Raw genomic sequence first — 17500 nt, 5'->3', positions numbered from 1 at the left:
AGTGTACCCAGGTGGACACTGACACAGGTAACCGTTGACCTGATCTACACAGGTAGCACCGTTCTGACAGGGGTCACTCACACACTCGTCTATGTCTGGAAACAGATCATGACCTGATTACCAATGTGTATTATGCTGAATTTTCTTTCGCAAAATCTTAATTAAAAAAAAAAAATTACTTAATTTTGGCATAATCTATTATAAAAAAATAAATGAAAAAAAAAAAAAAACTGGGAAAGAGAGAGATTATATGATATGATATAATATGATGATTTATTGTCAAAAGCATTTACAGCCATTTTAACAAGGGGGAATTACAAAAAACAACAATACAACGAAACACACACGACAACAACTGTATGCAAGAAAAGGGTAGACAAAAAGAACAACGAAAGAGCAAACAACATATGGACCATCCACGGTCATAATTCATTTGCTTATATAATGATTAGTGAATACGTTTATTCATTAGCATTAGGGAGTTGTCTGTATAAAATTACGTACATTTTACCTGATTCTTTATACTGTCTGCCCATTTTCCAGTGCTTTCTGCCTACAGTTAAGTGCTACAGTAAGAAATTTGGACATGAATGATAATACTCCATGATGATAACCAACCAGTGTATAATCCAGCTGCTTGGCTGTTTCTATCAGAGTATTTATGGTGTTTGTTTGTTGTTTTTTTGTGGTTTTTTGTTTGTTCTTTGTTTGGCTTTTTCTTCTTTATAAATGTCCATTAAGATGCTGTTGTTGTTGTTGTAAAATGTCAACCTATCAAAATGGAATTAAAAAAATGTTAAAAAAAAAAGAAAAAAAAAGAAGAAATTTGGACATAGCTGTTACCATTTATTTGTTCTCGTTTTTTTGTTTTTTGTTTTGTTTTGTTTTTTAGCACACGTGTTGCATGCGGGTCAAGTCATTAACGGGACTTAATTCTATGGTGAATGGATATGTGTTTCGGATGTATGTATATGCAGGACAGTGGAATAAAACGTGAATTTCGTCTTCTTCTTCTTTTTTTTCGAAACCTCACATTGGGCAATTGCTGTTTACTTTAGCCTTCAGTCAGACACCATACCTTATGGCTGCTCAGTCCGCACTCTCTAAGTCGGAATCGTGTAAGGCCATCTCGGAATTTCTTGGTGGTAATAATTTAAATAAATGACAAATGTTTTTCTGCGCCAAATGTATCTTTAAACGAGTATTGCCAGTTGTACTTTTCATTGTGTTCTATTTCTGAATGCCAGTTTTTTTGTTTTGTTTTTTTTGTTTTTTGTTTTTTTGTTTTTGTTTTTTGTTTTATTTTTTGTTGTTGTTGTTGTCGTCGGGTTTTTTGTGTCTTTTTGTTGTTGTTGTTGTTGTTTTGTAACTCAATCTATCTTTGAAGACTGCTGTGAAGTTATTTTCATACCCAACTCCTGGGCACAACCATACAATACCAAAACCATTGTCATTCAAAATTTTCTGTATTTTCGATACCCAATTTTTTTTTTTTTTTTTTTTTCCATTTTGTAAATGGAGCATTTTCATATGTTTGTCAGCTAATAAGAGAGAGGGCAGGGAGGGGAAACACACACACACACACACACACACACACACACACACACACACACACACAGAGAGAGAGAGAGAGAGAGAGAGAGAGCAAGAAAGAGACAGGCAGACACACAGACAGACAGAAAGAGAGACAGAAAGAAAGAGACAGACAGACACAGAGAGAGTGAGAAACAGAGAGAGGGGTGTGGTAAGAGTATGCGTGTCTCTTTTTTTCCATAGTGTTTCTTTTGTTATCGATATTATAAAAATGACACCTGTTGAATACAGCTGTGGTCAGAAATCTCTAATCATCATCCCGAAAGCATTACCTGTCTGACAGTGGCGGTCAGTATACCCAGGTGGACACTGACACAGGTAACCGTTGACCTGATCTACACAGGTAGCACCGTTCTGACAGGGGTCACTCACACACTCGTCTATGTCTGGAAACAGATCACGCAGAATATGTTATGTTCTGACAATTACGCAAATTATCATTTCCATTATAGGTCATAGTTATATGCACAAAGTCCTGAATATAGATGCCTACATATTCTGATGTTTTTTTGTTTGTTTTTTGTTTTGTTGGGTTTTTTTTTTAGATTCACGTCCAAGACAAGAAAGCTAGTTCAAGGATGAAAATGTTGTTTCGTAAATGAATAGATTCGATTAACTCTGAAAGGATGAATCTGCTCGCAAGCGTGAAACGTATCCTCATTTTTGCAAAGGAACTGGAATATACGGAAGCGCAAGGTTTCCATGCTTTATAAACATTTGATATTCTGATCACTTCTGCTACACTTATGTAATCATATTATCAGTCATGAATCTTCTTGTCTCTCACCTGTCTGACAGTGCCGGTCAGTATACCCAGGTAGACACTGACACAGGTAACCGTTGACCTGATCTACACAGGTAGCACCGTTCTGACAGGGGTCACTCACACACTCGTCTATGTCTGGAAACAGATCATGACCTGATTACCAATGTGTATTATGCTGAATTTTCTTTCGCAAAATCTTAATTTAAAAAAAAAATTACTTAATTTTGGCATAATCTATTATAAAAAAATAAATGAAAAAAAAAAAAAAACTGGGAAAGAGAGAGATTATATGATATGATATAATATGATGATTTATTGTCAAAAGCATTTACAGCCATTTTAACAAGGGGGAATTACAAAAAACAACAATACAACGAAACACACACGACAACAACTGTATGCAAGAAAAGGGTAGACAAAAAGAACAACGAAAGAGCAAACAACATATGGACCATCCACGGTCATAATTCATTTGCTTATATAATGATTAGTGAATACGTTTATTCATTAGCATTAGGGAGTTGTCTGTATAAAATTACGTACATTTTACCTGATTCTTTATACTGTCTGCCCATTTTCCAGTGCTTTCTGCCTACAGTTAAGTGCTACAGTAAGAAATTTGGACATGAATGATAATACTCCATGATGATAACCAACCAGTGTATAATCCAGCTGCTTGGCTGTTTCTATCAGAGTATTTATGGTGTTTGTTTGTTGTTTTTTTGTGGTTTTTTGTTTGTTCTTTGTTTGTCTTTTTCTTCTTTATAAATGTCCATTAAGATGCTGTTGTTGTTGTTGTAAAATGTCAACCAATCAAAATGGAATTAAAAAAATGTTAAAAAAAAAAAGAAAAAAAAAGAAGAAATTTGGACATAGCTGTTACCATTTATTTGTTCTCGTTTTTTTGTTTTTTGTTTTGTTTTGTTTTTTAGCACACGTGTTGCATGCGGGTCAAGTCATTAACGGGACTTAATTCTATGGTGAATGGATATGTGTTTCGGATGTATGTATATGCAGGACAGTGGAATAAAACGTGAATTTCGTCTTCTTCTTCTTTTTTTTCGAAACCTCACATTGGGCAATTGCTGTTTACTTTAGCCTTCAGTCAGACACCATACCTTATGGCTGCTCAGTCCGCACTCTCTAAGTCGGAATCGTGTAAGGCCATCTCGGAATTTCTTGGTGGTAATAATTTAAATAAATGACAAATGTTTTTCTGCGCCAAATGTATCTTTAAACGAGTATTGCCAGTTGTACTTTTCATTGTGTTCTATTTCTGAATGCCAGTTTTTTTGTTGTTTTTTTTTGTTTTTTGTTTTTTTGTTTTTGTTTTTTGTTTTATTTTTTGTTGTTGTTGTTGTCGTCGGGTTTTTTGTGTCTTTTTGTTGTTGTTGTTGTTGTTTTGTAACTCAATCTATCTTTGAAGACTGCTGTGAAGTTATTTTCATACCCAACTCCTGGGCACAACCATACAATACCAAAACCATTGTCATTCAAAATTTTCTGTATTTTCGATACCCAATTTTTTTTTTTTTTTCCATTTTGTAAATGGAGCATTTTCATATGTTTGTCAGCTAATAAGAGAGAGGGCAGGGAGGGGAAACACACACACACACACACACACACACACACACACACACACACACACACACACACACACACACACACAGAGAGAGAGAGAGAGCAAGAAAGAGACAGGCAGACACACAGACAGACAGAAAGAGAGACAGAAAGAAAGAGACAGACAGACACAGAGAGAGTGAGAAACAGAGAGAGGGGTGTGGTAAGAGTATGCGTGTCTCTTTTTTTCCATAGTGTTTCTTTTGTTATCGATATTATAAAAATGACACCTGTTGAATACAGCTGTGGTCAGAAATCTCTAATCATCATCCCGAAAGCATTACCTGTCTGACAGTGGCGGTCAGTATACCCAGGTGGACACTGACACAGGTAACCGTTGACCTGATCTACACAGGTAGCACCGTTCTGACAGGGGTCACTCACACACTCGTCTATGTCTGGAAACAGATCACGCAGAATATGTTATGTTCTGACAATTACGCAAATTATCATTTCCATTATAGGTCATAGTTATATGCACAAAGTCCTGAATATAGATGCCTACATATTCTGATGTTTTTTTGTTTGTTTTTTGTTTTGTTGGGTTTTTTTTTTAGATTCACGTCCAAGACAAGAAAGCTAGTTCAAGGATGAAAATGTTGTTTCGTAAATGAATAGATTCGATTAACTCTGAAAGGATGAATCTGCTCGCAAGCGTGAAACGTATCCTCATTTTTGCAAAGGAACTGGAATATACGGAAGCGCAAGGTTTCCATGCTTTATAAACATTTGATATTCTGATCACTTCTGCTACACTTATGTAATCATATTATCAGTCATGAATCTTCTTGTCTCTCACCTGTCTGACAGTGCCGGTCAGTATACCCAGGTAGACACTGACACAGGTAACCGTTGACCTGATCTACACAGGTAGCACCGTTCTGACAGGGGTCACTCACACACTCGTCTATGTCTGGAAACAGATCACGCAGAATATGTTATGCTCTGACAATTACGCAAATTATCATTTCCATTATAGGTCATAGTTATATGCACAAAGTCCTGAATATACATGCCTACATATTCTGATGTTTTTTTGTTTGTTTTTTGTTTTGTTGTCTTTTTTAGATTCACGTCCAAGACAAGAAGGCTAGTTCAAGGATGAAAGCGTTGTTTGGTAAATGAATAGATTCGATTAACTCTGAAAGGATGAATCTGCTCGCAAGCGTGAAACGTATCCTCATTTTTGCAAAGGAACTGGGATATACGGAAGCGCAAGGTTTCCATGCTTTATAAACATTTGATATTCTGATCACTTCTGCTACACTTATGTGATCATATTATCAGTCATGAATCTTCTTATCTCTCACCTGTCTGACAGTGCCTGTCAGTATACCCAGGTGGACACTGACACAGGTAACCGTTGACCTGATCTACACAGGTAGCACCGTTCTGACAGGGGTCACTCACACACTCGTCTATGTCTGAAAATAGAATACATCGAATATTGTATGTTCTGACAGTTACACAAATGCTTATTGCCCATGTAGAGCACGAAATCCTGAATACAGCGCCTACAAATTCTGAAGGTGTTTTATACCTTGATATCATTTTCGAACAATTTTGTTTTGGATTCAAGTCCATGGCACGGAAGCTATTTCAGGAATGAAAGCATTGTTTGGGAAATAAATAGAATCGATTAACTATGGAAGGATAACTTTAGTCTGCTTGCAAGTGCTAAACATATCCTCATTTTTACAAGGGAACTGGAATATACAGAGGTGCAAAAATCTGCAGGATTGTTTGGGCTGTAAAAGTTTTCAGTTACTTCTGTGGACTTATGTAACTATGGTATCATTTATGAATCATCCTGTCTCTTACCTGTCTGACAGTGGCGGTCAGTATACCCAGGTGGACACTGACACAGGTAACCGTTGACTTGATCTACACAGGTAGCACCGTTCTGACAGGGGTCACTCACACACTCGTCTATGTCTGAAAATAAATTACATCGAATGTTGTATGTTCTGACAGTTACACAAAATTAATGCTTATGGCCCACGTAGAGCACGAAATCCTGAATACAGAGCCTACAAATTCTGAAGGTGTTTTATACCTTTATATTACTTTCGAACATTTTTTTTCACGTCCATGGCAAGAAAGAGAGTTCAGGAATGAAAGCATTGTTTGGGAAATAAGTAGAATCGATTAACTATGGAATCATAAAATTAATCTGCTTGCAAGTGCTAAACATATCCTCATTTTTACAAGGGAAGTGGCATATACAGAGGTGCAAAAATCTGCAGGATTGCTTGGGCTGTAAAAGTTTTCAGTTACTTCTGTGGACTTATGTAACTATGATATCATTTATGAATCATCCTGTCTCTTACCTCTCTGACAGTGGCGGTCAGTATACCCAGGTGGACACTGACACAGGTAACCGTTGACCTGATCTACACAGGTAGCACCGTTCTGACAGGGGTCACTCACACACTCGTCTATGTCTGGAAACAGATCACGCAGAATATGTTATGCTCTGACAATTACGCAAATTATCATTTCCTTTATAGGTCATCTTCATATGCGCAAAATCCTGGATATAGAGGCCTGCAGATTTTGATTTTTTCTTTTCTTTTCTTTTCTTTTTTTGTTTTTTTGTTGTTGTTTTTTTAGATTCACGTCCAAGACAAGAAAGCTAGTTCAAGGATGAAAGCGTTGTTTGGTAAATGAATAGATTCGATTAACTCTGAAAGGACGAATCTGCTCGCAAGTGTGAAACGTATCCTCATTTTTGCAAAGGAACTGGGATATACGGAAGCGCAAGGTTTCCATGCTTTATAAACATTTGATATTCTGATCACTTCTGCTACACTTATGTAATTATAGTATCAGTCATGAATCTTCTTGTCTGTCACCTGTTTGACAGTGCAGGTCAGTATACCCAGGTGGACACTGACACAGGTAACCGTTGACCTGATCTACACAGGTAGCACCGTTCTGACAGGGGTCACTCACACACTCGTCTATGTCTGAAAATAAATCGTCAATAACTCATATGGTTAATGTCTTCTTTTGTAATATAGAGGGGTTGTCATGCTCTAAGAAAGTCAACAATAGTACCAGGAACAACAATGACAGCAGTTTCAGTTTCAGTTTCAGTAGCTCAAGGAGGCGTCACTGCGTTCGGACAAATCCATATACGCTACACCACATCTGCCAAGCAGATGCCTGACCAGCAGCAGCAACCATGGTAACAACAACAGTTACTGGCTTGCTTCTGTATTCTCTAAATAAAGAATAAAGAATGTACATGATAACAGTTTAGACGCTTATAACTCTCGTTCTGATTCACGTTCATGAGAGGAAATCAGTTCAGAAACGCCAGAGCCTGATTTAATGACCACTAAGATCCATTCTTTATGGAAGAATTGTGCAAACAAACGTTGAATGCATCACCACCTTCACATGGGAATTTGAGATACATGGATGCCCTGATATCTGCAGGATTGCTTGTATTATTATACGAATTTGTTACTTTTTCCCATACTTATGCAGTCTACTGTTTTTATCCATTTGATTTATTCTCGTTTCTTACCTGTCTGGCAGTACAGGTCAGTATACCCAGGCGGACACTGACACAGGTAACCGTTGACCTGATCTACACAGGTACCGCTGTTCTGACAGGGGTCACTCACACACTCGTCTATGTCTGAAAATAGAACATGAACTGAAAGAAATGAAAATTTTTCATTAGTTCATTGAAAACGTTATGTATGTTAACACACATTGATCGATTCATCATTCATGTAACTGACATCAGTAACTGTGTGACCAGCATACCGAATAAATCTCTAATATGTTTATAATATGCTGTTCACTGTCGTAAACAAACTCAATTTCTTTACCATTTGAATAATATCGGGAAGAGAATTCCATATGACGAACCATCAGTACATCAATCACAGACTTAGCAGGACTTAACTGTGCCTGCCGTTGCCCTCGCTTATACAAGCAACACGATACTCAATTAAGTTGATGATTTATTATTAAGAAAAAAGGAGTCTCCAATGTCCAGTCTGAAGCCGATTCATTTAAACTAGTTCCCGATTCTTCATCACTTTAACGTATTCCCCCTTGACCTTACCTGTCTGACAGTACAGGTCAGTATACCCAGGTGGACACTGACACAGGTAACCGTTGACCTGATCTACACAGGTACCGCTGTTCTGACAGGGGTCACTCACACACTCGTCTATGTCTGAAAACAGATAATCGATGAATATAGGTGACGCCTGCTCTTGTAATAGAAAGGATGTGTTATACTCTGACAACACCAACAATAGCAACAAAAGCATCAACACCGTACCAGCAACATACAATTCTTACCCGTTTCCATTTTCTCGAAATCTACTAGAGACATGATAACTGTTCAGACGCTGATAACAATCATTCGCATTCACGCCATTCTGAGAAGGAAATATGGAAGAGCCTGACTTGGGAATTCAGCAGGATTCACTGTGTAGAAGGATTGAGCAAACAGACGGTTAATGCACCCCCACGGTCACGGGAATTCTGGATACATGGATACCCTGAAATCTGTGGGATTGCTTGAATTGATATACGAGTTTGCTATTTATTTCAGACGTATGTAGCATGCTGTTTTTATTCAGTTCATCTATTCTCGTTGTTTTTTGTTGTTGTTTTTGTTGTTGTTGTTGTTTATTTCTTTTACCTGTCTGACAGTACAGGTCAGTATACCCAGGCGGACACTGACACAGGTAACCGTTGACCTGATCTACACAGGTACCACTGTTCTGACAGGGGTCACTCACACACTCATCTATGTCTGAAAACAGATAATCGATGAATATAGCTAACACCTGCTCTTGTAATAGAAAGGATGTGTTATACTCTGACAACACCAACAATAGCAACAACAGCAACAACACCGTACCAGCAACATACAATTCTTACTCGTTTCCATTTTCTCGAAATCTAGTAGAGACATGATAACTGTTCAGACGCTGATAACAATCATTCGCATTCACGCCATTCTGAGAAAGAAATAGATTCCAAATGGAAGAGCCTGACTTGGGAAATCAGCAGGATTCACTGTGTGGAAGGATTGAGCAAATAGACGCTTAATGCACCCCCACGGTCACGGGAATTCTGGATTCATGGATGTCCTGAAACCTGCAGGATTGCTTGAATTGATATACGAGTTTGCTACTTATTTCAGTCGTATGTAGCATGCTGTTTTTATTCAGTTGATTTATTCTGGGTTTTTTGTCGGTTTTTTTGTTTTGTTTTGTTTTTACCTGTTTGACAGTGCAGGTCAGTATACCCAGGTGGACACTGACACAGGTAACCGTTGACCTGATCTACGCAGGTACCACCGTTCTGACAGGGGTCACTCACACACTCGTCTATGTCTGAAAATAGAACATGAACTGAAAGAAATGAAAATTTCTCATAGGTTCATTGAAAACGTTATGTATGTTAACACACATTGATCGATTCATCATTCATGTAACTGACATCAGTAACTGTGTGACCAGCATACCGAATAAATCTCTAATATGTTTATAATATGCTGTTCACTGTCGTCAACAAACTCAATTTCTTTACCATTTGAATAATATCGGGAAGAGAATTCCATATGACGAACAATCAGTACATCAATCACAGACTTAGCAGGACTTAACTGTGCCTACCGTTGCCCTCACTTATAAAAGCAACACGATACTCAATTAAGTTGATGATTTATTATTAAGAAAAAAGGAGTCTCCAATGTCCAGTCTGAAGCCGATTCATTTAAACTAGTTCCCGATTATTCACCACTTTTACGTATTCCCCCTTGACCTTACCCGTCTGACAGTGCAGGTCAGTATACCCAGGCGGACACTGACACAGGTAACCGTTGACCTGATCTACACAGGTAGCACTGTTCTGACAGGGGTCACTCACACACTCGTCTGTGTCTGAAAACAGATAATTGATGAATATAGCTAACACCTGCTCTTGTAATAGAAAGGATGTGTTATACTCTGACAACACCAACAATAGCAACAACAGCAACAACACAGCAGCAACAACATACAATTCTTACTCATTTCCATTTTCTCGAAATCTACTAGAGACATGATAACAGTTCAGACGCTGATAACAATCATTCGCATTCACGCCATTCTGAGAAAGAAATAGATTCAAAATGGAAAAGCCTGACTTGGGAATTCAGCAGGATTCACTGTGTAGAAGGATTGAGCAAACAGACTGTTAATGCACCCCCACGGTCCCGGGAATTCTGGATTCATGGATGTCCTGAAACTTGCAGGATTGCTTGAATTGATATACGAGTTTGCTACTTATTTCAGACGTATGTAGCGTGCTGATTTTATTCAGTTGATTTATTCTCGGTTTTTTTTTGTTTGTTTTGTTTTGTTTTTACCTGTTTGACAGTGCAGGTCAGTATACCCAGGTGGACACTGACACAGGTAACCGTTGACCTGATCTACGCAGGTAGCACCGTTCTGACAGGGGTCACTCACACACTCGTCTATGTCTGAAAACAGAACATGAACTGAAAGAAATTGAAATTTCTCATAGGTTCATTGAAAACGTTATGTATGTTAACACACATTGATCGATTCATCATTCATGTAACTGACACCAGTAACTGTGTGACCAGCATACCGAATAAATCTCTAATATGTTTATAACATGTTGTTCACTGTCGTCAACAAACTCAATTTCTTTTCCATTCGAATAATATCGGGAAGAGAACTCCATAAGACGAACAATCAGTACATCAATCACAGGCTTAGCAGGAGTTAACTGTGCCTACCGTTGCCCTCACTTATAAAAGCAACACGATACTCAATTAAGTTGATGATTTATTATTAAGAAAAAAGGAGTCTCCAATGTCCAGTCTGAAGCCGATTCATTTAAACTAGTTCCCGATTCTTCATCACTTTAACGTATTCCCCCTTGACCTTACCCGTCTGACAGTGCAGGTCAGTATACCCAGGCGGACACTGACACAGGTAACCGTTGACCTGATCTACACAGGTACCGCTGTTCTGACAGGGGTCACTCACACACTCATCTATGTCTGAAAACAGATAATCGATGAATATAGCTGACGCCTGCTCTTGTAATAGAAAGGATGTGTTATTCTCTGACAACACCAACAATAGCAACAAAAGCATCAACACCGTACCAGCAACATACAATTCTTATTCGTTTCCATTTTCACGAAATCTAGAATAAATTATACACATGATAACTTTTCAGACGCTGATAACAATCATTCGCATTCACGCCATCTGAGAAAGAAATAGATTCAAAATGGAAAAGCCTGACTTGGGAAATCAGCAGGATTCACTGTGTAGAAGGATTGAGCAAACAGACGGTTAATGCACCCACACGGTCACGGGAATTCTGGATACATGGATACCCTGAAATCTGTGGGATTGCTTGAATTGATATACGTGTCTGCTACTTATTTCAGACGTATGTGGCTATGTGGCTTGCTGTTTTTATTCAGTTGATTTATTCTCGTTTTTTGTTGTTGTTTTGTTGTTGTTGTTGTTGTTTTACCTGTTTGACAGTGCAGGTCAGTATACCCAGGTGGACACTGACACAGGTAACCGTTGACCTGATCTACACAGGTAGCACCGTTCTGACAGGGGTCACTCACACACTCGTCTATGTCTGAAAATAGAATATGAACTGAAAGACATGAAAATTTCTCATAGGTTCATTGAAAACGTTATGTATGTTAAACATACATTGATCGATTCATCATTCATGTAACTGACCCCAGTATCTATGTGACCAGCATACCGAATAAATCTCTAATATCTTTATACATGTTGTTCACTGTCGTCAACAAACTCAATTTCTTTTCCATTTGAATAATATCGGGAAGAGAACTCCATATGACGAACCATCAGTACATCAATCACAGACTTAGTAGGACTTCGCTTATAAAAGCAACACGATACTCAATTAGGTTGATGATTTATTATTAAGAAAAAAGGAGTCTCCAATGTCCAGTCTGAAGCCGATTCATTTAAACTAGTTCCCGATTCTTCATCACTTTAACGTATTCCCCCTGGACCTTACCCGTCTGACAGTGCAGGTCAGTATACCCAGGTTGACACTGACACAGGTAACCGTTGACCTGATCTACACAGGTGCCGCTGTTCTGACAGGGGTCACTCACACACTCGTCTATGTCTGAAAACAGATAATCGATAAATATAGCTAACGCCTGCTCTTGCAATAGAAAGGATGTGTTATACTCTGACAACACCAACAATAGCAACAAAAGCATCAACACCGTACCAGCAACATTCAATTCTTACTCGTTTCCATTTTCTCGAAATCTACTAGAGACATGATAACAGTTCAGACGCTGATCACAATCATTCGCATTCACGCCATTCTGAAAAAAGAAATAGATTCAAAATGGAAAAGCCTGACTTGGGAAATCAGCAGGATTCACTGTGTGGAAGGATTGAGCAAACAGACGGTTAATGCACCCCCACGGTCACGGGAATTCTGGATACATGGATACCCTGAAATCTGTGGGATTGCTTGAATTGATATACGTGTCTGCTACTTATTTCAGACGTATGTGGCTATGTGGCTTGCTGTTTTTATTCAGTTGATTTATTCTCGTTTTTTGTTGTTGTTGTTTTGTTGTTGTTGTTGTTGTTGTTGTTGTTTTACCTGTTTGACAGTGCAGGTCAGTATACCCAGGCGGACACTGACACAGGTAACCGTTGACCTGATCTACACAGGTAGCACCGTTCTGACAGGGGTCACTCACACACTCGTCTATGTCTGAAAATAGAACATGAACTGAAAGAAATGAACATTTCTCATAGGTTCATTGAAAACATTATGTGTGTTAACACACATTGATCGATTCATCATTCATGTAACTGACATCAGTAACTGTGTGACCAGCATACCGAATAAATCTCTAATATGTTTATAATATGTTGTTCACTGTCGTAAACAAACTCAATTTCTTTTCCATTTGAATAATATCGGGAAGAGAATTCCATATGACGAACAATCAGTACATCAATCACAGACTTAGCAGGACTTAACTGTGCCTGCCGTTGCCCTCACTAATACAAGCAACACGATACTCAATTAAGTTGATGATTTATTATTAAGAAAAAAGGAGTCTCCAATGTCCAGTCTGAAACCGATTCATTTAAACTAGTTCCCGATTCTTCATCACTTTAACGTATTCCCCCTTGACCTTACTTGTCTGACAGTACAGGTCAGTATACCCAGGCGGACACTGACACAGGTAACCGTTGACCTGATCTACACAGGTACCGCTGTTCTGACAGGGGTCACTCACACACTCGTCTATATCTGAAAACAGATAATCGATGAATATAGCTGACGCCTGCTCTTGCAATAGAAAGGATGTGTTATACTCTGACAACACCAACAATAGCAACAACAACATCAACACAGCAACAACAACATACAATTATTACTCGTTTCCATTTTCTCGAAATCTACTAGAGACATGATAACAGTTCAGACGCTGATAACAATCATTCGCATTCACGCCATTCTGAGAAAGAAATAGATTCAAAATGGAAAAGCCTGACTTGGGAAATCAGCAGGATCCACCGTGTCTAGAAGGATTGAGCAAACAGACGGTTAATGCACCCCCACGGTCACGGGAATTCTGGATACATGGATACCCTGAAACCTGCGGGATTGCTTGAATTGATACACGAGTTTGCTATTTATTTCAGACTTATGTAGCGTGCTGATTTTATTCAGTTGATTTATTCTCGCTTTTTGTTGTTGTTGGTTTTTTGGTGTTATTTTTACTTGTTTGACAGTGCAGGTCAGTATACCCAGGTAGACACTGACACAGGTAACCGTTGACCTGATCTACACAGGTAGCACAATTCTGACAGGGGTCACTCACTTGAATTGATATACGAGTTTGCCACTTATTTCAGACGTATGTAGCATGCTGTTTTTATTCAGTTGATCTATTCTTGCTGTTGTTGTTGTTGTTGTTTTTTGTTGTTGTTGTTTGTTTTTGTTTGTTTTTTTTGGGGGGGTGGGGGGGGTTGGGGGTGGAGGGGGGGTGTGTTGTTGCTGTTGTTGTTGTTGTTTGCTGTTGTTGTTTTTTACCTGTCTGACAGTGCAGGTCAGTATACCCAGGTGGACACTGACACAGGTAACCGTTGACCTGATCTACGCAGGTAGCACCGTTCTGACAGGGGTCACTCACACACTCGTCTATGTCTGAAAATAGATCATGCACTGAACACCAATGTGTATTATGCTGAATTTTCTTTCGCAAAATCTTAATCTAAAGAATTACTTTCTTTTGGCGTAAACTAAAAAAAAAAAAAAAAAAAAAAAAAAAAAAAAAAACACCATCGAAAACTGCTTTTCTCCAAGAGGTACTATCAACTGAAGAAATCGAAATCTAGGAATGCATTGAAAAAACAAATGGATACATAAAATGGTGTCGGTGGAGGGGGGGGGGAAGAGGAGGGAGGGAGGGGTGGGAGGGGGGCGTCGCGGGGGGTGGGGGTGGGGGGGTTGGGGGGGGCTATATACTAACCTGTAGCACACACTGGGTCAGTGTAACCTGGTGGGCACGTGCAGGAGAAGATCACATCACCCGCGCGCATGCACGTGGCGGCATGCTGACAGGGCGTACTGTCACATGGGTCAATGTCTATCACCAGAAGAAAAAAGAAAAGATATATATATATATATATATATATACATATGCGTGTGTATGTGTGTATGTGTGTGTGTGTGTGTGTGTGTGTGTGTATTCACAGTTTTATTGCTCAGAATACTATATATATTTGTCATTCTATTTTACTTTTATCGTGTTTTCGTCAGTTTGTCATTTCTCCCCTTTCTTTTACACGTATTGTTTTGTGTCAAATTGTCTGTTATAAAAATGGAAATATAAAAACATGTTGAAAAGATAAAAAAAAAAAAAGGAAATGTGTGTGTGTGTGTGTGTGTGTGTGTGTGTGTGTGTGTGTGTGTGTGTGTGCATAACTATATATATATATATATATATATATATATATATATATATATAAAGTTATAGTTAGTTATAGATGTCTTTGCTATCTTTGAGAGGAAAAGACAACATCATAACACAAACGATGTAAGTCAACCCACCCCAAGCTTTCACCGTAAAGCACCTTGGTTCACTGCTCCGTCTGAAAAAAACAACAACAAAGTATCAAAGATGTACATTTCGTGTTGAACTGAAAAAAAAAAATTAAATGGTAAACTCCTTTAACCCAGACTGTCACGGACCTACTCTTCTATTGGCAAATGAGCGTCTCAACCATTCTGCATGCTCCCTCTTCCTTATGCAGTGTCCAAGCCATAGTAATTAACTCACTTCGCACTGAACACCCTCTTCTCTTTGCAGCGTCCAAGCCATAGAAATAAACTCACTTCGAACTGAACACCCTTCTCCCTATACCGTGTCAAAGCCAAAGTAATTAACTCTCCTCGCACTGAACACCCTTCTGCCTATACCGCGTCCTAGCCATAGTAATAAACTCACTTCGCAATGAACATCCTCCTCCCTATACCTTGTCAAAGCTATAGTAATTAACTCACTTTGCACTGAACACCCTCCTCCCTATACCGTGTCAAAGTCATAATAATTGACTCACCTCGCACTAAACACCCTTCTCCCTATGCCGTGCCAAAGCCATAGTAATTAACTCACTTCGCACTGAACACCCTCCTCCCTGTGCCGTGTCCAAGCCATAGTAATTAACTCACTTCGCACTGAACACCCTTCTCCCTATGCCGTGCCAAAGCCATAGTAATTAACTCACTTCGCACTGAACACCCTCCTCCCTATACCGTGTCAAAGTCATAATAATAAACTCACCTCACAATGAACACCCTCCTCCCTGTGCCGTGTCCAAGCCATAGTAATTAACTCACTTCGCACTGAACACCCTCCTCCCTATGCTATGTCCAAGCCATAATAATTAACTCACTTCGCACTAAGCTCCCTCCTCCCTGTGCCGTGTCCAAGCCATAGTAATTAACTCACTTCGCACTGAACACCCTTCTCCCTATGCCGTGTCCAAGCTATAGTAATTAACTGACTTCGCACTGAGCTCCCTTCTCCCGATACCGTGTCCAAGCTATAGTAATTAACTCACTTCGTAAAGAACACCCTCTTCTCTTTGCAGCGTCCAAGCCATAGTAATTAACCCACTCCGTACTGAACACCCTCCTCCCTATGCCGTGCCCAAGCCATAGTAATTAACTCACTTCGCACTGAACATCCTCCTCCCTGTGCCGTGTCCAAGCCATAGTAATTAACTCACTTCGCAGTAAACACACTTCTCCCTATGCTATGTCCAAGCCATAGTAAAAAAAAAAACTCACTTCGTACAGAACACCCTCTTCTCTTTGCAGCGTCCAAGCCATAGTAATTAACTCACTTCGCACTAAACATCCTCCTCCCTATACCGTGTCAAAGTCATAGTAATTAACTCACTTCGCACTGAACACCCTTCTCCCTATGCTATGTCCAAGCCATGCATAGTAATTAACTCACTTCGCACTGAACACCCTCCTCCCAGTGCAGTCAGTATCTGTGCCATAGTAATTAACTCACTTCGTACTGTCCTCGGCGATAGCACACAGAATATGCTGACCAGCGTCCGCGCGGGTGGGCGTCCAGGTCAGGTGTTTGAGGAACACGTTGTGACGTCCCTGGTCATCAGGACTGACCGGCCCTTGGGTCAGGCCGCGTGGCCCCAGAACCTGGATACTCGAAATGCTGTTACAAAAGAGAACCGAACCTCTGTGCTTAGTATAATGTCATGACGCTGAACCTGGATACACGAAATACTGTCATTCACACTGAATAATATGATTGGTCGAAATTTTGTTGAAATGGGAACCTGGATACTAAGAACGCTGTCACTATAATGCAGAACCTTAATAATCGAAAAAAACCTATCTAAACACATAACCTGAAAACAAACAAACAACAACAACAACAAATATGTCATGACACAGAACCTGGATGGTCAAAATATCAACATTACTTAGAAATTCAACGATACAAATATCAAAACAAAGACCATATGAGCCATACATGAAACGTTGTCAGGACCACGGGTCAGGATATTCCAATGTTGCCATGGGTGCAGAACATGGGTGCTCAATAAGTTTGTTTTTGTTTTTTTGTTTGTTTGTTTTTGTTTGTTGTTGTTCTTGTTGTTGTTGTTTTTATTTATAAAATGTCCATGTTTGTTTTTGTTTTTCTTCTGTTTTTTGTGTTTTATTTATTTTTTATTTAAAAAAAAAATTTTGCTGTTGTTGTTGTTGTTGTTAATATAATATGTCAGTTTTCGATTAATACATTTTTTGAAAAAAAAAATAAATGAAAAAAAACAGTCACTCATCTCACTTAATCCACGTTAAAAAAAAAAGTTTAAAATAAAAGTTTGAAATATTGTTACACCGTAATAAAAAAAAATAAAAAAATAAATAAATAAATAAAAAATAAAA

At 38.9% G+C, this 17500-nt stretch overlaps 1 protein-coding gene across 1 annotated transcript in view; it reads right to left on the bottom strand.

Moving 5' to 3' along the window:
• LOC143296641 (uncharacterized) overlaps positions 1 to 17500 on the bottom strand; it is a 43249-nt gene that overhangs the window by 11702 nt on the left and 14047 nt on the right. Inside the window, exons 7-31 of the mRNA XM_076608671.1 lie at positions 16599 to 16763; positions 15125 to 15165; positions 14544 to 14660; positions 14105 to 14218; positions 13835 to 13855; positions 13205 to 13318; positions 12656 to 12769; positions 12047 to 12160; positions 11519 to 11632; positions 10917 to 11030; positions 10368 to 10481; positions 9787 to 9900; positions 9238 to 9351; positions 8652 to 8765; positions 8064 to 8177; positions 7515 to 7628; positions 6835 to 6948; positions 6310 to 6423; positions 5801 to 5914; positions 5290 to 5403; positions 4779 to 4892; positions 4264 to 4377; positions 2381 to 2494; positions 1866 to 1979; positions 1 to 95 (exon numbers count right to left, since the gene is read on the bottom strand). The exon at positions 1 to 95 is cut by the window's left edge and continues 19 nt beyond it. Of these exons, the coding sequence (XP_076464786.1) occupies positions 1 to 95; positions 1866 to 1979; positions 2381 to 2494; positions 4264 to 4377; positions 4779 to 4892; positions 5290 to 5403; positions 5801 to 5914; positions 6310 to 6423; positions 6835 to 6948; positions 7515 to 7628; positions 8064 to 8177; positions 8652 to 8765; positions 9238 to 9351; positions 9787 to 9900; positions 10368 to 10481; positions 10917 to 11030; positions 11519 to 11632; positions 12047 to 12160; positions 12656 to 12769; positions 13205 to 13318; positions 13835 to 13855; positions 14105 to 14218; positions 14544 to 14660; positions 15125 to 15165; positions 16599 to 16763 (2719 nt within the window). The remainder of the gene's footprint in view (positions 96 to 1865; positions 1980 to 2380; positions 2495 to 4263; positions 4378 to 4778; positions 4893 to 5289; positions 5404 to 5800; positions 5915 to 6309; positions 6424 to 6834; positions 6949 to 7514; positions 7629 to 8063; positions 8178 to 8651; positions 8766 to 9237; positions 9352 to 9786; positions 9901 to 10367; positions 10482 to 10916; positions 11031 to 11518; positions 11633 to 12046; positions 12161 to 12655; positions 12770 to 13204; positions 13319 to 13834; positions 13856 to 14104; positions 14219 to 14543; positions 14661 to 15124; positions 15166 to 16598; positions 16764 to 17500) is intronic.

The sequence above is a fragment of the Babylonia areolata genome, chromosome 21 (assembly GCF_041734735.1).
Source record: "Babylonia areolata isolate BAREFJ2019XMU chromosome 21, ASM4173473v1, whole genome shotgun sequence".
In the NCBI taxonomy this organism is placed as follows: domain Eukaryota; kingdom Metazoa; phylum Mollusca; class Gastropoda; order Neogastropoda; family Buccinidae; genus Babylonia; species Babylonia areolata.
Note: the sequence above shows the minus strand (reverse complement) of the source record. Positions and strands in the feature narration are given on the sequence as shown.